Source organism: Serinus canaria, chromosome 2 (assembly GCF_022539315.1).
Source record: "Serinus canaria isolate serCan28SL12 chromosome 2, serCan2020, whole genome shotgun sequence".
In the NCBI taxonomy this organism is placed as follows: Eukaryota; Metazoa; Chordata; class Aves; order Passeriformes; family Fringillidae; genus Serinus; species Serinus canaria.
Genome location: NC_066315.1, coordinates 112,049,989 through 112,074,591, shown reverse-complemented (window position 1 = coordinate 112,074,591; position 24,603 = coordinate 112,049,989). Strand labels below are relative to the sequence as shown.

Genomic DNA, 24,603 nt, shown 5'->3' with positions numbered 1-24,603 from the left:
GTACTTCACTGACCTGTTTTTAAATAGACTTATCTTGCTCTGGTCCTTACCAATTACTGAATAGAGTTCTTCTCAAATCTAAGAAAACTGCAGATAAAACAAATATCAAGACTTAACAACTGCCTGAGGGACACAATTGTCTCTGTCTCACTGCTTCAGGAAACTATGTCTTGATTTTATTCCTGCATCAGGGAAGTGGGGAAAGTGAAATTTTGAACATTAGTTGTATTTGTGATAGGTTAAAATTAGTGTTGGCCTAGGTACTGCAAATTATTGTTCTAAGGGCCACCAAAATGTTGCATTTAAATCTGACCTTAATGTTTGTTTGTTTATTTAAGCTGTTAAAAAAAACCCACCTGCTTTTAATGAAAATATACTGTAATATCCTGGTACCTGTAGTTGCTTATCTAAAATGTTACATACATTTTTCTCTTTAGCATCGGGTGCATCTAGGAGACCATGGGTGCTAGGAAAAGTGATGGAAAAGGAGTATTGCCAGGCAAAAAAGGTAAGAAAATAGTAATGAGAAATCATCTGTGATTAATAGAGAAAAAAGTATATTTTAGTATTTTTAGCAGTTATGACAAATTCTCTCTGCATAAGAAGTTAGATGAAAATTATCCTGAGTTCTGCTATTCCTGCTTTTCTTTTGAGTCAGTGAATTGCAAGAGCACGGGAACCAGAAGGGTTGAGCAAGCAGTGGGTTGGGTATTTTCATCCACACTGTCCAGAGCCCTGCCAGACATCTAAGGGTCTCCTGAATACTGAGTAGTGGGAATCAGTTTGAGCTTAAAAGGACAAAAATCAGTAGAATAATTCCACACTTTATTTTTTTTTTATTCTTTTTTTGTAGGCACAAAACAGATTCAAAGTTCCTTTGGGTACAAAATTCTACAGAGTGAAAGCAGTACCATGGAACAAGAAAGTATAACCCAACAAAGTTTTTGTTCATTCTGTCTCCATTCTTTTTTGACTTGTCCTTCAGTGCTCGTTCATCGCTCCAAATACCAGGCCATCTTTTTATACTGAGGTCGTGTGACAAGATACGTCATTGATGTACTGCTTTTACTTTTTAACAGGTGACATTTTAGAAATTCATCAAAAACTCTGGCCCTAACTGCTTCGATTTTTTTACCCAGATAACTTTAAGAGTGTGGACCAAATGAGTTCATTTTCTCTAAGGGCAACCACATGAAACATGGTTTGTTTGCCATGTTAATTGCCTGTTAAATATACATTAGCTTGTATTTAGATGTTAAATGTTAGTTACCATTATTACCAGCATATGTCCTTTTGTGAAATCATTATCAAAGTACTTGCACTCTTTAACAGATTCTTTATATGTGTAAAATTCATCAACTATTTAAAGAGGGTGTTCATTGCATGCAGATAATCATATAATTTTTCTTCAACATGAGTTTGCCTCAGTAGATGAATAAAAATAACTACTGCAGCTTGTTTCATTACATGAAAATGCTCTTTAATGTTAAAAAACCCTTGTAATTTGATGGACTGATTTTGAAAATCAGTCACAGTTAGATCTGCAATCTTCAAAAGCACTTTCGATGGATTGATCACACAGATTCTGAAGGGAGGACACCTGTGCTGTTTATTCAAGATGAAGCACTTGTTCTTCCCAACAAAACAGAAGTCTTGTATTAATCTATTTAGAAAAATCATATTGATGAAATTGTATTTCATGGTTGAGTTTCAGGAAAAAACTCATTGTACATTAACCATACAAGAGTCATTTAAGTAACAAATTATTGTAATTGTAAAAGACATGTAGAATTTTAAAACAATAAAGATTTGAAACTGTATGTGTTTGAAGTATTTGTGTGCCTTTTAAATTCTATCTCTGATATTTATTTCATGTTAATCTGTTGCATCTTTACGATTCCTCCAGCGGTTTCATTACATAGAAATGACCAAATTTTCTGCGAGAGGTAACAATTTTCAAAAGCATTTGGGAATTACAAGAATTACCTTCTAATTATAAAATTGAATTTAAGTAGACAGAAATTTTAATTTTGTCAGCATATTAAATGCATAAAATACTTTTTTTTAGTAGTTATACTGCCTGCATTTTTAACATGTAGTCTTATTTATTTTATTTTCAATAACAATATAAAAGGGATGTACTATAAATATGTAACCAATGGGAGGTGAATTTATGAGTTCAGCTATGAGCTTATGCCTAGGATTCAATTCATAGAGTTATTCAGCTGTGATTTATCTTTAGGTGTGGAGTGGAAGAGGAAGAGATAAAGAAACGACCCCATGAAAATCTCAATGCTTCTGCTCATATATTTCAAATTATATTTCTCTAGACTAACCAGTCCAGTTGAATATCCAGAAACATCTGTATATGCTTTATTTAAAATTTTGTTCCATAAAAAAATTAAGTTCAAATTTTTATGAAATGCATGGGCTTGTAACTGTATCATATCTTTGATTAAATAAATCTAAGACAATTGATCTGTGGAAAACAGAATGTCATTTTGTCAAGTTGCATTCTTACCTGGTTGTTAAATTTACTAGTTGATGTACTGACTTTTTAAAATTTGTTTTCTAATGTGCCTTACTCTTCAAGAATAGAATTACCCTAGTTGAGTACTGCCCAGTGTCTAACATGTAAATAATGTAGATCTATGGGACAGGTTAAATGCAGAGAAACAACCCATGATGCAATGTTTTTTTTAATCACTGAATTTTTCACCTTCAGCTAAATGGGAATTCGGTTCTGTCTGCAATTTGGTGGTCTTGTTCCTTAAGTTACCTTAGTCACAAGTGGTTTAAGAAGTTTTACACATAGTGTAACTCATTTCTCTTATTATGCCAAATGTTTAGAAGCCTTGATGTCTTTTAACCATTGACAAAACTTTCCCAGCCTCTGATACTACTGCTGTAAATATTATAAGTCTTGCAGGGATTAGTTGGAAGCCATCAGGCTTTGCTATGAGGCACTGAATCTCCTTCCAGTTCTGGGAGGGCAGTTATTCCTTGAGTAGCAGCAATCGATCTGTGTAGCAAGGGGCAATCCAGTGCTATAACATAAGACCCCGCTCTTTTGTTATTGAACAACCTACTTCAAAGATAAGTAAAATGTTGCCTAGAATTTTTTTCATGGAGGAAACGATGTGTTGTCAATCAAGTTCTACCAAGTTGGATAAAATTGCTAAATTGATGATGGCCCTACATGACAGAGTACCTACAAGTGGCACTCCTTTTAGGGCGTACAAAAATACGCATTTTTCTTACCCTGTGAATCATGAATCACTAAGGTTTGTGTGTCTTTCTGCTTTGTGTCAATGACATACCATGAAGTTCATTTGTTGCAGGCTCTGAGATGGTGCCCTGAGTGCTGAAGTGAGGTGAGAACTTGTGCTGAGAACTAACTTCCTTGCCAAAAAAATCCAAAAAACCTCAGAAATTCCTTATCTTTGTCTATAAAAGCATCTAAACTTTCTAGTCTCGTTTTACTGTTGCCTAGATTAAAAATACATACTTTTAAGCTTATATATGGACAGTAGCAGTGATGATTTATGATACTATGAAAGTTGGCTTGATTTCTAGTTTAAGATAAAAAGACATGACTGAGGTTTATATAACTTAAAAACACATGAACAATATATGAAAGTGAACTTGGGAAGCACCTAAATAAATTGATTAAAATAAATTGCTGTAATGCAAACTATGAGGGAAGAAAAACTTCTTCCCTGCTGATATCTGCCACTTAATAGAATGCCAGGATGTATCTGTTATTGTTACATGACATAATATTTTAAAAATATAAATAAACAGCAGTGCCTTTGAGTTTTAGGAATATTTGTCATGTGTTTCATTTTATAATCTTTATGTATATTTAAAATGGAAATTCTGTCAAACAAACTTCTAACGTATTCAGTAATGATTCTGAACAGTCATTCAGAAAAATGTAGTTTACATATTTTTTGTATGTCACATCCTTACTAGTTCTTGAAAGTATGTTTGTTATGTACCACTTATGTGCTTCATCTTGCTCCATAATAAAACTTAGTGTGTAGCTATATAATTTGGATGAGGAGCATGGTCAGGAGGGATGGGTGAGAAGTTAGAGGATAAATTTGATGATCTCAAGTTTCCCTAATTCTTTTGTGGAGCAGCATGCTGGAAACATAGCAAATACTAAAAATAAAAGCCTCTTATGCTACTGCTAATACATGTTTATTCCAAAGTCTGGCTTGAGAAAGAGGAAATTTATTTTTCTGAATGGCAGAAAGGAAAATGAATGGTAGAAAAAGTTGATTGAAAACAAATGCTGTCCTGCAGACTTAACACAGAAGGGATTTGATAATTTAAAAGGGATTTTTTTCAGGTTTCTTGGAAAGCTATATCCATTTGAATACTCTGAGAAGCATATCAGTTTTTGTACTGCTCTGCAGTCAGTCTCTTGTCAGGAGCTTGTGCTGTTTAGAATTCAGCTGTGTTGCATTTGAATCTTAAGATGGTCTGAGTAGGTGGGACAGGTTAAATGCAGAGAAACAATCATTTTTACACTGAAGTGTATGCACTTTTCCCTAAGTTACCTGTGTTGTATAGTAGAACTGGAAGTCTGCCCTCTGCAGAATTATTCTGCCTTTTTGCAGCACTAGTTTTCTTTGTGACCTGCATTGCAGCCTTATTTTGTGGAGTTTAGCTGGAAGGCAGATTGGCTGTGAGCAACTACGGCAAAAATTGATTAGTAGTTTGGAGTGCTATTTCATTCCTATAATTTTTAAATTAGTAAATTGTTAGTATTAATGTAATTATATTATCATTAATATTGTTATTAATATTAATAAATAAAATAATATAGCAATATTAATACATATTTTAAAATTAATACATGCAGGCAGTTATTGCTTAGTGCCAAATTAATAATTCAGAAATAGAGCATTCTCCATATAAGAACTCCTTTTCCTTCTCAAGCCTTTTAAACTTCAGTGATCTATCTCAGTGCTGCATTTTAAGGTCACTGATTTCTTTATCTCACTTTATAAGCCATTCTGCAGTCTTGAAGAAGTGATGATAAATGGGAAAGGGTAAACAGTTACTTCTTTAGCACTTGCTCTATTAACACTCACTCATATTTACAACATCCACATAAAATACTGAGGAGCATGGGAAATTCTAGTCCCCAGACTCCAAATACTCCAAATACTGACTGAGTTCAATGTTGGTGCTCTCAAGCAGCATCAGATTTAGAGAACAGTTGAGGTTGTAAGGAACCTCCTGAGGTTGTCTTGCCCAACTCTCTGCTGCGGCGGGAATCCTGTGATGTTTTTAGTAAGGGTCTTCAGTTTGCAACTGATTTGGCAATTTAATGTTTTCAACATTCAATCTAGTTCTTTGTTTTGAAGCCTGGATTGAAACTGATATTGTAATTTGAGTAATTTTTAAATTCTCCCTTATTTCTGGCTCAATTTTCTGAAATTAATCATGGCTGGCATCCTTGCTTTGCTTTTCCTCAGTTTTGCTTCTTTGGACTTAAATTCACTGAGGGTTTGACTTTTTAGGCAAAATTATTTAGTAAGTAGCAGATTTTTTTCTGCAGAGAGAGAGCTATTTTCTTACCTCCTAGTCAAAAATTTGTACTATTTACAAAAGGGTGTTAATGAAGAACTTTTTTTTCACCACGCTCAGATTAATAGTCCTGTTTCTGCCCCTGATCTCTACATGAGATCCTCCTGTTCTGAACACACGAATGCATGCTTGTGCACACAACACAAGCTCCTGTGCTGGGAGCATTAAAGGTGCAGAGAAAATTGATAAGTAATGCCTCATTTTTATGTTTTTAATTAAGATTAGGTACAGAGCTATGAGTTTCATATAACCAAAACATTCTGCTGTGTGGGAATTTTGCAGTTATGAGTTTACACATTGTATAGTTGTTATCAAGGACATAATAATGTTTATATGTCGGTTATCAAGGAGGGACCAGAAAAAAGGCCTGAAGATCCTGGATCCTTAAGGGGTAGCAGTCAGTTTTAAGTACCAGTCCATCTCTTAGCCAGTTAATTTAAGCAGTTGAAATGTCAGCTCTTAATGTCTAATATAATCAAAGTGCTCACAAGGAGACTGCTAAGCTATGCTTCTTGTAGGGTTCTGGTCAGCATTAATTGTCTGCTATGTCTCTTGTGAATGGTGAAGTGTATTTTTAGCAATGATTTAACAATGATTGAAATGGTAGAAAAAGGTTATGCTTATATTGAATACACTGCAGAGTACTGTAAATAACAAGTGATAATTTTGTAGACAATTGCTAGCTTTTTAAGCTTCAGAAGAGACATTTATTTTATGTAACTATACAGAAAAAAACCAGGTATTTATTTTCAGTTGAAATCAGCTGACCAAAACCAACTATGTGCTTTTAAAAGGCTGTAAACTAGAAATAGCCTTTTTTGGTATATACTAAGATTTCTTGAATTAGGCTGACGTAATTTTTCAGAGATGGTATTTTTTAAAAATCAACAAAACAGCTAAGAAGTAAAATATTTTATTTGAATTTTAGACCATGTAATACTAAAAATATTTCTATTCCTTATGTTTGTAGCTCTTACTTATAAGTGAATTTTTGGAAGCTCAAATAATTTGCCCCAGATACGATACATGCAGTTAAATATGCTTCTGTTGACTTTCTAACAGTACATTGTAGAGTTTGAAAAAAATTTCCAAATTACCAGTAGAATGTAAGTATGTATACAGTGTTGTTGCTACTCTGGAACACCAGAGGTTCAGTAGATCTTTTGAACGTAGGTATAGGACAGGGTAACTGGTAATGGTTTCAAACAAAAAGAGGGTAGATTCAAACCAGATAAAAACATTTTTTTTTTAAATGAGGTTGGTGGAACACTGGGACAGGTTGTCCAGGAAGGTGATGTGTGCCTAATCCCTGGAAACATTCAGTGTCAGACTGGATGGGGCTCTGAGCAACTTGATCTAGTTGAAGATGTCCATTCACATTAGTGGGAGTTGGACTAGACGTTCTTTAGAAAGGCCCTGCCAATCCAGAATATTCCACAATTCTATGTATGATTACAGAATGTGTTTATATACTGTGATGACATATGCTTCTATTTTGGCAGTTTTAAAGCACTTAAAAATTGAGAAATGTCAGCTTATGACTGCTTGTCAAACTTGGATTTTATATGCCTGAGGATGCACTTTTCAATTAGCTAATTAGGTGTTCTTTTCCTGTGCTTGTGCTTCCACATCTGTTCTCAGTTATGCATAAAAACCTTGCCTTGAACATATGATTACATTCTTGTCCTTTTTATGGTGGCAATTTCTGAGCAGAATGCTTGCTATGTATCTCTTACGTAAGACCTGAGTTTCTCCAGATAATTTACTTATTTTTGGTACCTGACAAACCAGGGTGACCAATTTGAGATACTTGTGCTTCTCTTTCATACCATAGCACTTTTATATCTTCAAATCCTCTGCTCTCACCATTTTGATCTCTCCATTATGTAAGCAAGAAGGTAAAGCAGTGTGTTCAAAGGCATATGATGCTTCAAGTAAAACTTACACCCTTGCTTCTCTGCCCTATTTGATACTTGTGTTTCTCAGGCAGTTCTTTGTAAACCAGTTTTCCATGTTAATACAAGATGCACTGTTGTAATGTGGCATGTGTTAAATCACATAGTGGTTTTCTTTGACAGAGGCCTAATACACAAAAAAATCAATTTTTTACAATTTTTTACCTCAAAATGTTAATTTATTTTCAGTGGACTTCTGTTGGCTTCGATTTCTGTCTAGATCTTCTGCATTTTTCAGCTTTATATTAGACTTCCTTAATGTATTCAAAAAAAGGAAGGAAAAAAAAATCAATCTTTGGCTTCTCCATCTGCCAAATTATTTCTTTGTCAGAGCTACAAGTGTCATCTTGAACTTTCAGACTTTTTATTCCTATAGTCACCTAGAAATCATCTTGAGAAATTTTGTTTAAGTTATGACCCAGTACTGCACAGGAAACAGGATGAGCCATGATTCTTACATGGTGCCTTTGGACTGTCTATTTTAATCTTTCTTCTTATCCCTTTTTAGTGTCACATGTCCTCTTCCCAGCTCTTTAGTAAGTTCAGAATGAGGAACCTAACATTGACAACTCAAGTCCATTCCCTGTATGGTTGACTGAAGCAAATGTGTTTGTCTCATTGTGTAGATGAATCACATTTTCCATTGCACACAGGTAATTTAACCTACTCACTGGTGACAAAAAAAAAAGTTGGGCAGAATCTTTGATGTACTGGAGCTGGTTGGTTAGGGTGTAGTACAAAGTTCTTTGTTGGAAAATCTGAACTCTTAGGATCTTGAAAACTTCTATGGATGTACATGGAAGCTGCTGTGAGCAGAGATGCCGCAGTGTGGTCTGGCATGAAAGGGGCCATGTGACATCACTTCTGACTGCTGGGCCACTGATTAAACAGCTTTCTCCAAGGAGGCTTAGTGTTCAGGGTTTGGTTGGGTTTTTCTGTTTTTTTCCTCCTTAACTGCAAGAGTTAAGCATCAGAAGTGTTTAAAGAGGAATAGCTGTTTAGTAGGCATTGGTAGCACCAGTGTCCTGACTACAAAACATTCTTAAAATCAAGTATTCTAATGGATACGTTAAGAAACTATGAGAAGGGGAGATGTTAAAATAGTTTTATTTTCTGAAACTATTAAAAATATAAGTGTATTTTCAACTTTTTTACCAACTTATTTTGTTATGTTGTGTTCCTTTACCCATCAGGCAGTGACTTACTTATTGGTTTTTGTGTTTCTCAAGCAACTGAAATCAATGTCTGTTATCTCATCTTCTGTTTTAAGCAGCAGGCTATAACAGTTTATTCTGCAGGAACATTATGGGATGTCACAGACTCTCAGCCTAGCTTAGATAATTCTGTAGTTTCGCTGGCAATCAAATTTTGAGACAAAACCCAGCATTTTAAAGATGGCAATGTTTATTCCCTTCTTGCTTCCTATGAGCTATAGAGGATGAAGTCATAAACCTATTCAGGTGTTCAGTGCATAACTTGATTTTTTTCCTAAATATGGAAATTTTTGTTCAAGCATCCTCAATATTGCTATAGAGAACCAAAATTATACTAGGAATTATTATTTTTATTGTAAGGAAAATAAATCTGTAAAGTATGTCTTGTACTTCTAAGCATACATCAATATAAATAAGAAGGAAATGTAATGTTTAGTCATTGCCCAGTAGATGTTCTTGGACTCTTGATTTAGGTGAGAAAAATGTCAATTTGCTGTTGTTGTGCTCATAGCTACATTTCTCATTTGCTGAACTTTGCATGTTGACCAGTGAGAGAAGAATATCTTTAAGAGTTTAAAATAACCATCTTCACTGGGGACATTTTGCCTTCTCCTTGCCACAGAATTTAGATCATCTCACATAAATACTCCTCACCTGCCCTTCATGTTTTCAGTTGCTCCAAATTTGTTATGTTTAACTTGTTAAATTGTTTCCTTGGGTTGGTGAGATTTTAATTTCTTTTTCCATTGTGAGGTTTCTGCAGGAACTTGGGCTGTTTTGCAATGGGATGTTGTTTTGCTTTATGGCTGCACTTTGCATGTTCAGGAAATGTGGCACAAGGGAGGGAGTGGATGTTGGATGTGTGCTCAGGAGCTGTGGGCCTCAGTGGGTTCAGAGCTCTGATGCTGGCAGTGGCCTGTGATCATACTCACAGCACAGGGTCACAGGCAGGAGGCTGATTTGCTGGAGGTCTTTTCTTGCATTGATCCAGGCTTCTGTGGCTGTTCTGACCCTGGAGGTAGGGATGGGGAAGATGACATCAGGAAGAGGAGGGGGTTGAAATGGCTGTGCCAGAGGTTTCCTGTGATTCCTCAACATTAATCCCAGAAACTGGTACCAAGATAGAAAAGTCATATTAGCACAGGTTTTGGAGCCTTGGCCAGGGGAACTAAAATTAATTTCTGAAACTGTTCTTGTAGTTTAACCTTGAAGCATGTCCTCTGCAGGATCACTGGTAAAGCAGTTATGCACATGTTATTCTGAAAGAAAGTAAACCCAGGGCGCTGTTTAAAGCTCACCCCCTTTTATACAGTGTGATGCTGCAAGAGGTAGAGATTTATGAGCCCCCTCAAAAATGCACTTGGCTGCTCTACAAGCTCTGATGTTTCCCAATCACAAATATTCAGTTCCAATGACTTGTAGTTGTGGCATTTCCATCCTTAACATACCTCCAGAATGTACAGTCTCCACATTTTAACCTTCCTAAAATAGATGGCTAGTTTCAACAGGATGATGTCTGTCACTGTTGCACAACCTCTGAGTTCTTTGCAAGAGGATATTTTTTTTAAGTCTATGAGCACAGTTATTAGATAAATGACAGAACAATAGTAGCACTTCCATTTCTGCATGCTTAGTTACTCCTTTTTAAGCAAGCATGTGACTGTGCTTCCACATGAAAGTGGAAGGAGTTGATTTAGTAGTTATTTTCATTTGAAAGCCTTTCTAGATGTGGGGGGAAAAAAAAGGAAATTCCAACTCAGGGATGGTCTGTTATTAAATTTTTGAATGCATAAAATGAATTGTGGTAAATTACTATTTTAAATGTGTCTCAAGAATCTAGAAGTCTTTTTGTAATAGAAAATCTGTGGGTTACTTCAATGAAAAGCAAAAAAAAACCAAGCCACACTATTATCCTCACACAATTCTTTGGCATAAGTAATGTTTAAATTTATTTTTAAATCTATAGAATTAGGTGCTTTCTTATTTTAAAACCAGATTTAAAAAATGAAATTCTCTTTTATTTTAGTTATGTATGCAGGGTAGTTAAGCAGTTATTTTGTCGGTTTGAGACAATTTCTGGTTGTTTTGTTTTTGATCAGTTAAAGTAGAGAAAAAATGTGGAAACCCCTTCAATGGAATTCCATGTGTTCCTCCTGTGCTTCATCCTTTGACTGAGGCAAGATCCCTGAGCTGTGCCTCCAACATATATTTCTCTATAGGTTGTGAAGCATGAAAACAGCATTGCTGCTACTCTGTGATACTGATGAACAGCTGTGTTACTCCGTGATATTTTGAATGTGCTTAATGTAAAGCTGATAATTCTCTTTGTCTATGTCTGTCTGACTTGAGTTTAGTCCTTTCATTAGACCAACTTCCTCTAGGCCTGCTTTTAAAAGTTGCATGTGTTGAAGATGGACATGAAAAAAGAAAAATTTCCTGCAAGGAATTAGTTTAGCCTCTGTGTCCTCTCTTTCCACCGAGTTCTAATTTTGACTTGTGAGTGAAAATATATTCTACTTAAAAAGTTACATGACAAGAATTATAAGGTAAGAATGGGTCTACACAATCTTTGTGCTTTGTAAGAAGCAAAACCCACAGCTTTTTGAGAAATATGAGTTTTGGGGTAAATCCCAAGGGGAGAACTACAGATAATGGAGTAACTGTTGACTATGGACTAGAAAATGCTTTCCTAAGAATAAGTAACAATATTTCACTATACTTAGAGGATACTTTCTGTAGGATAAGTAACACTGTTTTCCTATACTGTAGTTTCACTTCTTAAGAGCTGTTACTCATAATTCCAGTCACTTCTCTGTATCACTTTTTGGTAGGTGGAAATAAGGGTCTCAGTTGAGTTGCTTCTCCAGGTCCCTGTTTCATATAAACCAGGCTTTACAAGTCTGCAACTGCTTGGCATATTTTTCCTATTCTCCAGTTTGAGATTTTTTCCACCTTCTTAGCCGTCATTTGTTTCCCTTGTCTCCTGATTTCTAATCTCTATTATTTGATTCTGTGAGAGAATATATATTGGTTTTTTTTTTTTTTTTTTGCCTTGAAGAATTGTATCCCTTGCTGCCCTGAAGTGCTGAACTGTGAAAGAAGAAAAACAAGCAGTGCCCTGGCAGGCAGCTAAGGTCATCTTGCTGATGGTTTGCTTCTGACCTGAAGATTACACATTTTGAGTGACTCTTTGATGGCAAATTACAGGAGAAAAGCAGAAAAGCCCTGCTTGCATTTCAGGAAGGTTTTGAAGCTATGAAGAGACAAGAAAAAAAATTTGTTGTCTTCAGAGTAAAAGTGAAAATTGATTATTCGTGGCATTAGCTGCTTGGAAAAGCTGCAGTCTTTGTATGGAATACCAGAATGGAAAGGATGCTGTTCAGGTTTGAGGTAAACATTAGCAATGTGATACAGATTCTAGAATGTTCCTAGAATTTCACAGATTAGATATTTCTGTGACAGAAATAGCTTTCCACTTCAAAGGAGGAAGGAAATTTTTTCTGAAGGCTCCAAGGTGCTTTACTCTGTATTCCAACAGGTCCTCATTTTCCCAGTGTCTCTGGTTTTCTGGGATGGAAGAAGGTTCCCATAATCCTCCCTGTTCCTAAGATACAAATATGTGGAGTAGTTAATAAAGACATCTGATCCTGCATGGGGCAGTGTTTCCAGAGCAGAGTGACATTTCCTCACATGTTACAGAAAGACACATTAAAACACTATGTGGAAGCCTGTGACCATTTCAGAGGTTTGAGGAGCCCTCTCCAAATACAGCTTTGGCTAGAAATCCTGAAGAAATGCTCAAGGTTCTGCTGTACATGGTAAAAATAAAGGTCAAGACAAGCAAGAAAACCCCAGGCTGCTGGTTTAGGAAAGATCAATGTTATGCTGACTGGTTTGTGAGGAAAAATAGGCCCTTGCCTTACACTTTGACCCTTGAGTTCTTGTACCATTACTCTTGTTTAGGCTTTGGTGCAATGTTACCTACTACAGGAAAACTTCACAAGGACTGCAGATGAAGGATAGTCTAATGTTTGAAGTGAGTCACAGTTTGAGCATGAAGTGCAGGACTTTGCAGAGAAGTTCAGGCTTAGATACATGATTCCTTTGGGATTCCTCATCCCACAGCAATGGGAGGGAAAAAAATTTCCATGGCATTCAAAGATGTAGGATCTGTACCCTCAAGTGGGGCTTTTTTTGCCATTTTCTGATTTGTTAAAAGAAAAACCCAGAGTAAAAATGTTAGAAACCTACCCATCTGCAGTTCATCTCACACTGAAGTGTCAAAACATGCAGTGGTTAAAAATTAAAAAAAAAAATAATCTATCAATCCTTGTTTTATAGGATTCCAGCAGCTGACACTGTGGCAGTAGCATGAGGGATGCAGAGAGAAAGGTGGTGCTTTCTGATAACAGTGTTTGCAAATAAGTTACCTTCATTTTCTTACAAGATTATCTTCTGAGAAGGGCAAATAGAGAATTAAATTACTTCAAGACAAACAAGAAAGTGAATTAAAAATGCCAGATCTTTCTATCCTGCTGAAGGAAAGCATCTCTCTTGCTTTGAGCCCCAGTGATGCCAAATTAAATTAATGCAATGTCTCCTGATGGCAGAGCAGTACTATTTAAAGAAAAACCCACAAATCCAGGCAACAGCAAAACATCACCTATAAACTGAATTTAGAAGAATGATCCTAACAATCCAGAGTTTGGAATGTTTTTTTGTCAGTTTTTAGGAGGCATGGATTTCTTTTCTTTTTTTTTTTTTTTTTCTTTTTTTGTCTCTTTTTGCCTATAGTAGGTATTTGTAAGGTTACACAACTGTTTCTTTATTAGTGGGAGAAAGGGGTAGAGATTGTTCTTTGGGAAAGCAGTCGCAACTGGATGGGAATCTGTGAGAAAAACAAGGTTTTTTTATGCTTTATAGGTCTGAATATCACAACCACAATAGTGGGAAATTCCCCTGAAGTTATGAAATGAATAAAAAAGTGCTGTTGCTTTGAAATATTGTTTTCCAAATTAGGAAAAAGTTGCCTGTGACAGGAAATATGGGCCAAAAGACAACTGATTAAATTGACTTTGGTTTCTTTTTTTCATTATTCTTGAGAAGCCTTATCTTGAGTAAGAATGGTTTCTATTAGTGTCTTGCTGAGATGAACCTTTGACTGCTCTAACATCTGTAATGCCATGGACAAAGTTGTCTGTTAACTGATATGGAGTGTTCTGCAATAATTCAAGCAATAATGGATATTAAACACACTGTGGGAGATGTTGCAAGATCATGCAGCTTGGTCAGAAAAATGGTGCAGCAACCTTTCTCCAACATCTTTAAAATAATGAGGGAATCAACAAACTCCTACAAAGAAATAGATGCACCAAAATAAAAATACTCTTGGTGAGAAAGGCTGCCTTTTGGAATTTTATTAAAGCTGTCTATCTGTTTTACCTAATTTAATGTTTGGTTTTTCAAAAATTAAAAAAAATCTATTCTTATCTCTGAAAAAGAATTTTAAATTTGCTCCAAATATGTTCTTAAAAATCATCCTGCACATCTGATGCTTGAAGAAAGGTTTTGAAGGAGGAAAAAAAAAAAAAAAAAGAGGGGAAAAAAGCTGATGATAATTTATCTTGGGAAAAATAAAACAGTAATGTAAAAATCTCTTGGCATTATGTTCTGAGACTAAACAAGTGTGCATTCATTATAATGATCTTAAACATCTAAACTATTTTGGAAGCTGACCCTTTAGAGCAGTCTTTCACTACAAGATAATTAGATGAAGTGCCTTCAGAAACAAAAACAGCCATTGAGCAGTGAACATCAGCTAGAATTTATGTTCTTAGATTTATCTTTGTGGTGACAAAGTGTCTCAATTATGGAAAAATACAAATTTATTTTTAGTATTTCAATAGAATACCTTGTGCTTAAAAGTAAATAATGATGACCATTAATAACAGTTTTTCTTTAGATGGATCTATTTCTATAGTGTTAAAGAAAGGCTTTGGAATAACTGTCTTCAGCCACAAAAGGAATTCTTTCATCTGACAGAAAAGCAAAGGATAACTTCTCTTGCTGCTGTTCTAATGAGTTATTTCATAATTAATTATGTATTTTTAATTTTATAGCATGTAAGTCAGAAAATTGATTAGATCACTTAATTTGGCCTTAGTTTGGCACTCTACAGGTCATTATATCTTTTTTCTCTATTAGGACAGAACTGAACTCCACTTGCCAAAATAAAAATAGCTTAAAACATGAGTCTGTCCTCCTCAAAGACACTCGGTCTTGATGTCAAGGCTCCCACTAATTCATAAGTATTTGTAACAGTGGTTAATCATACCTTCAAAAAGTAAGAACAAAAAAAACATAGGACCTGACTTCTAAATCCAATGCACTTGGTGTATTTTCCAGCTCATGTTTTAGTTTTGCTGGTCTCTGGCCCAGGATACTTTAGAGAGGCCTGGAGGGTATGCTGTGCTCAAAAAATGGTTGAGTGATCCTGTGTCTGCTGGCCTATGCAGAGCAGGAAAGCATCTTCTCTTCCTGAAGGTCTTTGTGTCTCATTCCTGTTTTTTGACTGGCTTGCACAGATTGTTCTCTAGAAGTATGTAAGTTGTTGGTGGTTTGCATTTGGGTTTTTTTTTTTCTGTCTGTCTGTGAAAATCTAAGGTACATTCACAAAAATCTACCAGCCAGACTATTACTGTAACCTGATGCACCTCCAAGGGCAGAGGTGCCTCATCTCTCAGGAGGGACAAGTGGTCCAGTTCCTGTGCTGCTGCATGTCTTTGTCCGTGCTCCTTTGGTGTTTGTACAGTCTCCAGTTCTGTAGCCAGAAGCCCCAGAGGTGACTGCCAATCCTCAGGGTGGATTTTAAACTATCTCTAGGGCAAATCTGCATTGGCTCAGTGCTCTGTTGCCAGGGGAGAAAATAGCTGAAGGTGCTCTCATTGTTGAATGTGTACTCATCATACTGAATTTTTATTTAGAAATTTTGGAAATTAGAGTGTTTTTACAATTAGTCTCTATTAAATTCAAAAGCAGTAATCAGAACTGATGTGTTGAGCAAGTTGGATACTGACAAAAAGTGACTCAAAGTGTCAGTGCTCATGTGGCTGACAAACCTCCCAGGAGATGATTCCCCACCAAGTCCCATTAGATGTGGTGGCAAAATAATTTTTGAGTCTCTTCATGCTGGCCTTCTTGAAACATGATGAACATGGAAAGCTGGTTTTATTGTTTGGGTTTTCTTCCCCTTAACTATATTTGAAGCTATATTTAGCCTTTTGATCTTTCTCTGATTGGTTTTGTTAAGCAAAATGATTGCCTGATTATTGTGATAGTATAGGTAACATTCAGGAGTCATTTCAACACAGATGATGGGCTTCTTGACAGCAAATGAATGGCAAAGCTTCCCACACCCAGGGCTTTGAGTCTTTGTGGAACACAGTGCCAATTCTGGGAAAGAGCAGTTGAGTGCGAGGTAGTGTGCTCCTCCTCTGTGAGCATCTTTGCAGCTGCTGTCGATTCCAGATGTGCTGAGGTCTCCAAACAGGCTCCATCTCCTGTGACACTCATGCTGTGGGAGGTGGAAAACATACAGTACAGCGTAAGAGGTTCCTCAAAGCCATGAAAGATAATAAATATACCTTTAAAAAAGAAAAAAAAAAAGAAAAGAAAAGGAAAAAAAGTTTTCTCAGATAATAATCCATCCAGAGAATTTGTCACTGGGGTAGCAACAGCCCTATTTAGCAAGATATAAACTTCCCTTTTTCCTAAACATCATGGGTGTTATGGAATTTGCAGTGTAAACAGCTGAAAGGAGCAGCTGAGGTATTTGAGGAACTGCATTGCATAGACAAGTAGGGTCATAACTTATTAAAACATTTGCAAAACACATTCCAGTGAGATGAAGTTAAACAGTTAGAGCATCTTCCCACGTAAGAAAGACATCGTGGACCAGAATGGGTCATCATGGAAATAGGCTGCTCAGACACATTCCCTGGATTGTTGAACTCACTTTTGGTACCGATGAGCTCACTATCACTAGCTTTTAGGGCAAATTCAATTGCTATTACAGGAAGTGATGCTGGAGCTTATGTAAGAAATTTTTTTCCCTCTATCACACTGTATTTCTAAGCTGTATGTGATTGTAGGCTGCCTTGAAAGCATATGTTTTGGTCAGAAATAGAGCAGTGTGCAACATACACTTCCTGAACATCCTGCATATAAATAGCACAGGTGGGAAAGATGAACTCAGTTGTCCTCTAGTTCAATGGCAGCTTGAAAACTGGTCTGGCTGTCCTAGTGCAGTGATGTAATATTGGCAATGGCAGGCAGGAGTAGAGCCAGAGATTTCAAGAGAGCGCACAGAGCTCCAAGGCTGCTTCTCTGTGCCCCATCCAATGCACAGTCTGTGCAGCAGCAGGTCATAACTCTCTCCCCTTCCATCCCTGTTAGCTATGGCATTTTGAAGGGCTAGAACACTGGATGGTGTACCCTCCAAAGAAGAGGCAGAATAGGTGGGAAGATTCTCTCCATCACTTCCTAAGTAAACTATGCAGCTGCCTGTAGTGAAAGTGCCTGTCCTGAAATGGCAAATGGGAAGTGTAACATTCACAGTGGTGCAGAAATGTGTCCTGTTGGTGAAGATGAAAGTGAGAAGTTCTCTATGCAGTCTCAGAGGTGTTTGGTGAGCTGGAAACACAAATCTCTTCAGAAAGCTGCAGGCACTGTTCTGAGGGCATGTTTGATAGATTTTGTTTATTTGTCTTGTGTCACAAAGTTGTTCTGAATGTTAAACAATAATCACTGCCATACACAAAATATATTCAGACTCTACACTCTTCAGAGTTAACAATTTAACCACATTAAATTTATTTAATCATCTCCTAACTGCAGAATTCAAGTGCATCATCATCGCTTGAATGCTTAGTTGAATAATGCTTGAACACAATAATGAGTAAAACCTGCAAATAAATCAATGAATACTGTGACTGAAAGTGAACTAAAAAGCAGAGATCCTGGTTGTCATTGGCCAGTTCCTTAAGAGATGCAGAATTAGGATTAGTTACTCTTAAATCAGCAATGCACTTTCTGCAAGGCTGGCTGCTGATAAGCATCACATGCTGTTGTATTAAGTGTAAAAAATTGATTGTTTTCCTGGCTCTAAGGCTAATTGCTATTAGGCCAAATGAGCTATCAAGGTGATAAGATAAAGGCTCTGATGAATATTTGTACAGAATTAAATTAAATACGCATGTGCCACTAGCTCTACAAAGAGCATAAGGGAAAATATGACTAATCCATAGGAGCAAAGATTAGTTTACTTGTCAGTTTGTGATCGTGATATGGATGGAATTTCCTTCCATGAAAACAGCATGACAAAGAGTTCATGAATATTTTCATCAGTAGCTAATGTTTCCATTCCCGGAGGAGAGCTCTAGGCCCACAAACAAGAAAGGCTGCTACATTTAAGATTCAAGGGAATGTCATCACAAAATGTAAACTGTCTGTAAGAAATTTCCAGCTTTGATAGTTTAACACCATTAGAGACAAGTGCATCCCAGCTGTGAAGTGCTTCATAGCACTGGCTTGACCTGTATTTATGAAAACCTTAGGCTAATACAGCATTTTGTTATACTGGAAATCTGAGCTGTGCTCCACTGAGAGCAGTGAGAGTTTGTAGGTGGGGGCAGTATTTTGTTTCCATTTTGTTTTCATTTTCCTGTGAAAGGTGCAACTTCTACACCGCTACAAGTGTGAGGATGTATTTTCAGAAAAAGGCATAATGAACTTTCATGCATTTACTATCTGACATTTAGGTTTTTCATAAATGTAATAGATTCAATTGTAGGAGTGTATGTAACATGTAGGGGCAACATTCATACATTTTTATTTTGGCTGTCATAAAAATAATTGATCTAGTTTAGTAGTTGAAAGTAATTCTCTCCTAGAATAATGATAGTTCTCATTAAGTAAATTTGAACTAGTTAATTACAATCTGACTTTGAAGCCTTGTGTAAACTGTTTATGCACTGAGCTGGTTTGAAATAGCATTATCAAGTATTTGGAGCTCTGTTAGCTTCTGCCAAAACTATACCTGTGTATTGTTTTGATCATTCTTGTGCATTTTTCACAGGTTTTTTTATCCCTTCCTCTTGAAACTGGAAGGGATAGGCAAATAAAATTGGAAAGAATTTATCCAAATATGGGTAATAAATAGTGCTGTAGTAGACATGCAGAAATTAGCACATAAGTGAGAGTAGCCCTAATAGTAAATGAAGGAGAGGGGTGAGGGTAAAGCTGGAACAATATTCTTAAAAGTAGATGTTTAACATAATGAGTTAGAGATGACATAGGTGGGGGAAATAGTTTTACAAAAGGTATTATGGGAAAAGGCTGGCAGCCTTCAAAATGTGATAAAAAGAAATTCAGCAAGTTTCTATTAAGGGAAAACATCCACAACCATCTAGAAATATTTTTATTTGCAGTTGGGTGCTGTGACATCTTTTCCACAGAAGGAGTATAGAAATTGAGGAAGTTCTTATTATAACTGCTGAGCAAACCCAAATGAGCAAACACTTAATTTTTTCCAAATACATCCAAGCTCTCTGCAAAAAGCAAAATTCTAAGAAAATTCGGTAATTAAATTAGGGGATCACAGACATTTAGTTCTAAGGCAGTCTTATAGAGCACTGTGCTACATTTCCATTGTTTATAATATTTCAGCATCTCTACTGAAGAGACAGCTGGCCTATGTCTGTAGACCATTAATACACAGTCTGGTACTATTCTTTCATGTGCAGCTCGGTCCCAGAAGCAGCCAGGATGTATCTGGAGCGGGATACAGAGTGGTGTATCCAGAAAAAGCAGGGGGTCTCTGGGATCCCCTACTGATGCTCTCTCTGTGCTGAGGGGACACTTGGAGGCAGCTCCTGCACTGTGTCACAGGGTGAGCCCACAGTCCCAGGTATGTACACACTGTGCAGTGCACTGGGGATGGGCACTCTGATGCCCACTGAAAAATTTGTCCTGCCAATTTGTCCTGCCTATTTTCCCAGGATTCCCAAAAATTCATGAAAATAACAGTCATGATGGGAAATAACAACCATGAACAGAATGATGATCTCTGGGCTCTGCTGGCTGGGTTGCTAGACACCAGTTGAAAGCTATTTTCTCTGTCTGGGTTTGTAAATATTTTGTTGCTAAATGTTGCACTGTGTTAGTGAGCAACAAGACCCAAAACCATGGTATGAAGGAATAGAGCAGAATCACATTAATACAATTTGCATGCATTAATACATCATACATTATTATCTTGCTCAAAGTCAAATAATTGTAGTGGATTTAATTGCATGCAATTAATAGCCACTTGAGGGCTAAAACATTGATTTTTTTTTTTTTTTTTTTCATATATACATGAGAAAGATGCTGCTTTTTGCCCTCTCAAGCAGCAATTATCTAGGTCCATTTCAGTTTGGTTTGCTTTGTAAACCCTAGGCACATGCACTGGAAATACACTTTCTTTGCAGAATCTATATTTTTGAAGCATCTACTGAGAAAAAGCAGAAACTAACTCTAAATGCTTTTTCTGCACTTCATAGCCTAAACACACAGACTGTTGTCTTCATTGAGCAGCAACATCTGTTACTCTGGGAAAACAGATGTGTGAAGTATATTAGCAGTTGGGAAGTATCAAAAAAGGTGAAGATAAGGCTTCAGCAGCTTCAGAAGCAGCAAAGAAACTGGGGCAGATGAGCAAGGCACGAAAAAGAAAAAAATACTGTGTGAATTGGTTAATTTTGAATGGGAAAGGAAAGTTCTAGTAAGAAAAGCACAACATTGTGGGGCCTTGCTTATGTTTTGTTATCTTCAATCACATTCCTTATTTCTAACAGAGTTGATGACTTAGAGGTTTCCCAGGAGTCCCTTCACAGGTCTGGGTGCTGGTTTATGCTGAATCTCAAGGGTTTGCTACAAAGGGGATGTTGGATTAGCTGAACAATAGCTGGGTATAATTTTTGGCCATGTTATAACAATTTATGAAATGAAAGTCTGGCTCCAGGAGATCAAATTGCAGGTTTTTATTTGCTATCAAGACTTTGCTCTGTTTTTTCATTTTTTTCACAGCTTGATCAGAGAAGAGAAAAAAAAGAAAAAAGTGCTGATATGCTGAATGTTTGTAGTGTCAGTAGAAGTGAGAACTGCCAGCCCTTGTCATCTTGTGATTACTTTAAACAAAAAAAACTCCCTGAACCATGGAATTTAGTGTTTTATGTGCATTTGCAAACCTGGAAAATTAGCTTGACTAAGTGTTTGAATTTCAGATTAGTAGGTTGAAATTTAATTATTAAGAAAAAAATTATTACGCTTTTAAGTGTATGAAGGGATGCTGACCCATAGTACTGGAATGCTTGGAAAAGACAGTCTTGGATCTCCCCAGGCTTCTCAAATCCAGATGTCTTTCAAAACAGCCTTCTTGGTGGTGCAAAATTTGGCTAGAGATCTTTGCCCTTTCTATCCAAATCCAGCATGAAAACCTCAGAGTTCAGAAAAAATTATTAAATCAGTAAGTAAGTTCAGACAGCACATTTGGACTTATAAAAGTTTTGATCTGTTCTCTGTTTTCCTTGAATATTTGCTCCCTTTAGAGTGCTTAAAAATAGGAAAACTGGGAGATATTTTGATGCATTTCTTCCTTGGGGTAAGGATTCCTGACTCTTACATGATGCACATGATGCACTCAAGGCTGCAAGTTAAAACAAATGCTGGCAACAGTTGCTCTGCTTCTGGGCACCCTGGAGGGGGTTGGCAGAAAAGCTAAAAGTAGATTTGAACTGGCATAGAGGAAATACATCTTGGATTAGGTCCAGACCTCACCTAATCCCACGCCATGTCTCCAGCAATGATTAGTGTCATATCCATCAGTCAAAAATGGGATTACGTGGTCTTGGCTAATACACAGACATTTCAAGGCTTATTCTGAGTTGTAATCATTTGAAATTTGCTTAAATCCTGAAGGCTGTGGTTTAATGTCTCTTGCACTGAATCAATTGTAATGATGCTCCTGTCATCTGCAGAAGTGACCACTCCTTCCTCAAACTTTGTTGATGACTTGACCCTAACAGTTTTTCATTGCATCCATACCCTAATTGCACTTGGGGTGAAAGCAGTTTTGGAAGTCTGCTTTGCCCTATATTAACTGTGAAGGAGCAGAGAAATTTCCTGACTACATGCTCCAGAGCACTGGTTATTTCTGTGATAGTTAGTTTGTATGCTGCTTTGATGGCACCAAATTTTCCTCCTGTTTTCAGGGTATTTTTGGACTGTTGAGCTTATCTGTGCTAAATTGCCTAAAAGGGTTTGCATTGAAATACAAACAGCAGTTAACTGAAACCATTTCCAAGCACAATCAAACCTCTGTTTCCTATTTTTTATACAATAGTTGCAGCTAAGGGCTGGGTTTGTTTTTTTTTTTTTTTGTGAAAATGTTTCAGCCTCTTTCAAAGAATCACATGTGTGCTTCTGGGATATCTGAAATTGGTTTTTAGACCATGTACAGTTGTTTGAATGGTTTCTTTACTTTTTCACAGTAGGAGAATGTTATTCTCAGCAATCCACGTGCTGTGCCAGAAATACTTGCCAGGCCTGTCACATGAGGGTCACTGCAATGCTCCTTGCTTTGCAAACCACTGTGACCAGCCAGGTGGGTGACCTTACTGGCCAGTCTTGTGATGCTGTGATGCACCTGAGGGTAGCAGAAGCCTGTCTCTGAGGCTGCCACAGAGCTACATAAAAGCAACAATTGTTCACTGGGTTTCTTGATACAAAAAGTGGGGGAACCAAATGCAATCAGTAGGCAGCAAATGTAAAGCAAAAGCAAGTTGGTTTTTTTTTGGTTTTTTTTGTTTTTTTAATAAAGCCTAGTAAAATTGTGTTGCTTACTGCAGTAAGATGTGTCTGTACATAAAGGTACAGACACATCTTCCTTGGGGTGCTGGGAATTGGGCACAGACAGTGTTCATACTTAAAATTCCTTCTCTTCTCTTTTGTCACTGGTCATCATGAGAACTAACTAGGGCAAAGCACCTGAGCTAAGGACCTTTGTCTGGACCTTATAGTCCCTCTTAGTTTCTTAGCTTGACAAGGTGGAGCTTTTAATTATTTCACAGACAATCATTTAAGGCTTATTATTGGCTTCTTTGTTTTTTTCACAAGTGTTTCACCAGATAAATGCCTGTAATTCTATATTAAGTAAATTAAATGAAACCAACCAACCAACCACCTTCCCTAAAGTACCCTCCAAACCTAGAGTTGCAACTTTACATTAAATATCTTCTCACTTGTGCTGTAGTGATGCTTTGGGCACAGAAGCAACTGCTCACCTGACAGTTCAGGATCCAACAGTGTTTTCAAAGTGTCAAAGCACCTGCAAATAATAGAGGTGAAAGCTGCCTACAATAAGTATGTAATTTTTCCAGGTACCCAGTGAGGTGTCGTGCTTTATCTGGAAGAAATTCAGTACCAAGCATTTTAAAGAGAAAACTTTTTCTCACTTCAGTATCCTTTCAAAAAAGGAAAGGAAAAAAAGGAGAAATTTTTTAAACAGTAAATTAAAATAGAGTGTTGGGTTTTTTTTCTCTGTTCTATTGCTCTCACAGCATTTTTCAGATGATTCTCTGTGTGAAAATTACTACACCCATATGCCTATCAACTGTCTTGCTCTTACTTCAGTGTCACTCTTGGGGCAATGAGATGGGCTGGGTTTATGTCTATCCAGTGAAACCAGTCTAAGACAAAAGTTCTCAGACATCACCTGAGAAATCCTTGAAGTTCCCATTGCATGTGACTGTTTTCCATAAATCTCTAAGGAAAGACAGTCACACAAGCAATGACTAAAACATCATCAGCCCCGTTAGGAGATGGGTCTGTCATAGGGACCTTCTGGTTTCTCTGCAGGTTCTACTGAACTCAATTCTGGACCACAAAGGGCCCACAAGGAAAAGGCATTTGAAAAGGCTTTCCTAGCTTTGGTCTATGTGTCTATTTCTATCTAGATTATAGATCAGTTTATGCAAATAAAATAAATCGAGAAATCAACATGTGCCAGAGATTATTAAAATCTTAAGGGGTTAGTGATATCTGTAAGAATGCTCACATTTTTATACTGTGTTACCAATATTATAAACCTAAATTTTGTGGTAACTTGATAAAACCAAGGTCTGTCTTTTCTAAGTCACCTCCAGGCTTTAACACAGAGGAAAATGTTCCTGCTGAGTGAGCCCAACTTTTTTTAAAAAAATCAACCCAAATGTAAGTAACTGTAATTGTGTGAGACCTGAAATGCAGCCTGTTTGATAAAGTGTTTAATATCCTTCCTTAGCTGGTTGCCTGTTTACTTGCTGTGATACTCCATCTTCTGTGAGGCTGTTAAAGCTCCAAAACACAATTCTAGTCCTACACACAGTTCTAAATCTAATTCTAATAAACACAGTTTAGATCCAGTGCTTAAGCCTTAAGGTTTATGGATGGACTGCTGAAACAAGGAGTAGAAACCAATCACCTTCTGGGCACTGCAGGTGGGGTTTCAGAAGCTTGTGGGCTTGGTGCTCAGTGTAAGTGGTGACTTTAAGACTTAATACAAAAGTAAAAGTTAAACCTCTGCCAGTTCAAAATTTTGAAGTTTTTCAACTGTAATAGAAACAGGCAGATCAGGTTAAATCACAGCTGCATAATCTGAATTGAAGAAAAATCACTTTTCCAGTTTCAACATTTTGGTGATGTAGAAATCATCCCCCTTCTAACCACTTTTAACTGTTCTAAGAAAATTCAAA

General features: G+C 36.8%; 1 protein-coding gene across 4 annotated transcripts in view; it reads left to right on the top strand.

Annotated features, from left to right (window-relative positions):
* The window catches only part of RB1CC1 (RB1 inducible coiled-coil 1), a 66,017-nt gene extending 64,197 nt beyond the window's left edge, over positions 1-1,820 (top strand). For all 4 annotated transcript variants that reach the window (XM_030230047.2, XM_030230054.2, XM_030230044.2 and 1 more), the window contains 2 exons: positions 438-508; positions 854-1,820. In XM_030230047.2, the coding sequence (XP_030085907.2) occupies positions 438-508; positions 854-931 (149 nt within the window). In that variant the 3' untranslated portion in view covers positions 932-1,820. The remainder of the gene's footprint in view (positions 1-437; positions 509-853) is intronic.
* The last annotated feature ends 22,783 nt before the right edge of the window (positions 1,821-24,603 follow it).